This window comes from Diaphorina citri, unplaced genomic scaffold (genome assembly GCF_000475195.1).
Source record: "Diaphorina citri unplaced genomic scaffold, Diaci psyllid genome assembly version 1.1 scaffold25709, whole genome shotgun sequence".
NCBI lineage: Eukaryota > Metazoa > Arthropoda > Insecta > Hemiptera > Psyllidae > Diaphorina > Diaphorina citri.
This window is the reverse complement of record NW_007403050.1, coordinates 1-761: the sequence shown is the minus strand read 5'-3', so window position 1 is coordinate 761 and position 761 is coordinate 1. Positions and strand designations below refer to the sequence as shown.

The 761-nt window shown below is 26.9% G+C and overlaps 1 protein-coding gene across 1 annotated transcript; it reads right to left on the bottom strand.

The window, feature by feature from the left end:
- Positions 1-3: 3 nt before the first annotated feature.
- On the bottom strand, positions 4-753 carry LOC103523537 (thymidylate synthase-like; the record flags this gene model as incomplete). The annotated part of the gene is made up of 1 exon (XM_017449257.2): positions 4-753. A coding segment is annotated over exon 1 (750 nt), but the record flags the coding sequence as incomplete, so codon positions are not given.
- Positions 754-761: the final 8 nt, after the last annotated feature.

Below are 761 nucleotides of genomic sequence, written 5' to 3'. Positions count from 1 at the left end.
AATAGATTTTTGCGGATTATAAGAATTAATTTGAAAATCTTCAAAATTATAATCCAACGATGATTTTGGTTTACATAAAATAGTTAAATTTGGTAATGATCCTGGATTTCGTAGTAACTGTTTACGAGCCTGATCTAAATGATTTAAATATAAATGACAATCACCTCCAGTCCATATAAAATCACCAACCTTTAATCCTGTTTCGTGTGCTATTATATGAATTAATAACGAATATGAAGCAATATTAAATGGTAATCCTAAAAAAATATCCGCACTACGTTGATATAATTGACAAGATAATTTATTATTTGCTACGTAAAATTGAAATAATATATGACAAGGAGGTAATTTCATTTTATGAATATCGGAAACATTCCAGGCTGAAACAATAATTCTACGAGAATTAGGATCAGTTTTAATTTGTTTTATAACCCCTGACAATTGATCAATATATTTTCCTTGTAAAGTTGGCCAAGATCTCCATTGATAACCATAAATAGGCCCTAAATCACCATTTTCATCAGCCCATTGGTCCCATATTTTTATATTATTTTTTTTTAAAAAATTAATATTAGTTGATCCAGATAAAAACCAAATCAATTCGTATATAATAGATTTAACATGAAGTTTTTTTGTAGTTAACAATGGAAAACCTTTTTGTAAATTAAATCGCATTTGATAACCAAAAATTGATAATGTTCCCACTCCTGTTCTATCTATTTTTTTAATTCCAGAATTATACACATGACGCATAAAATTTA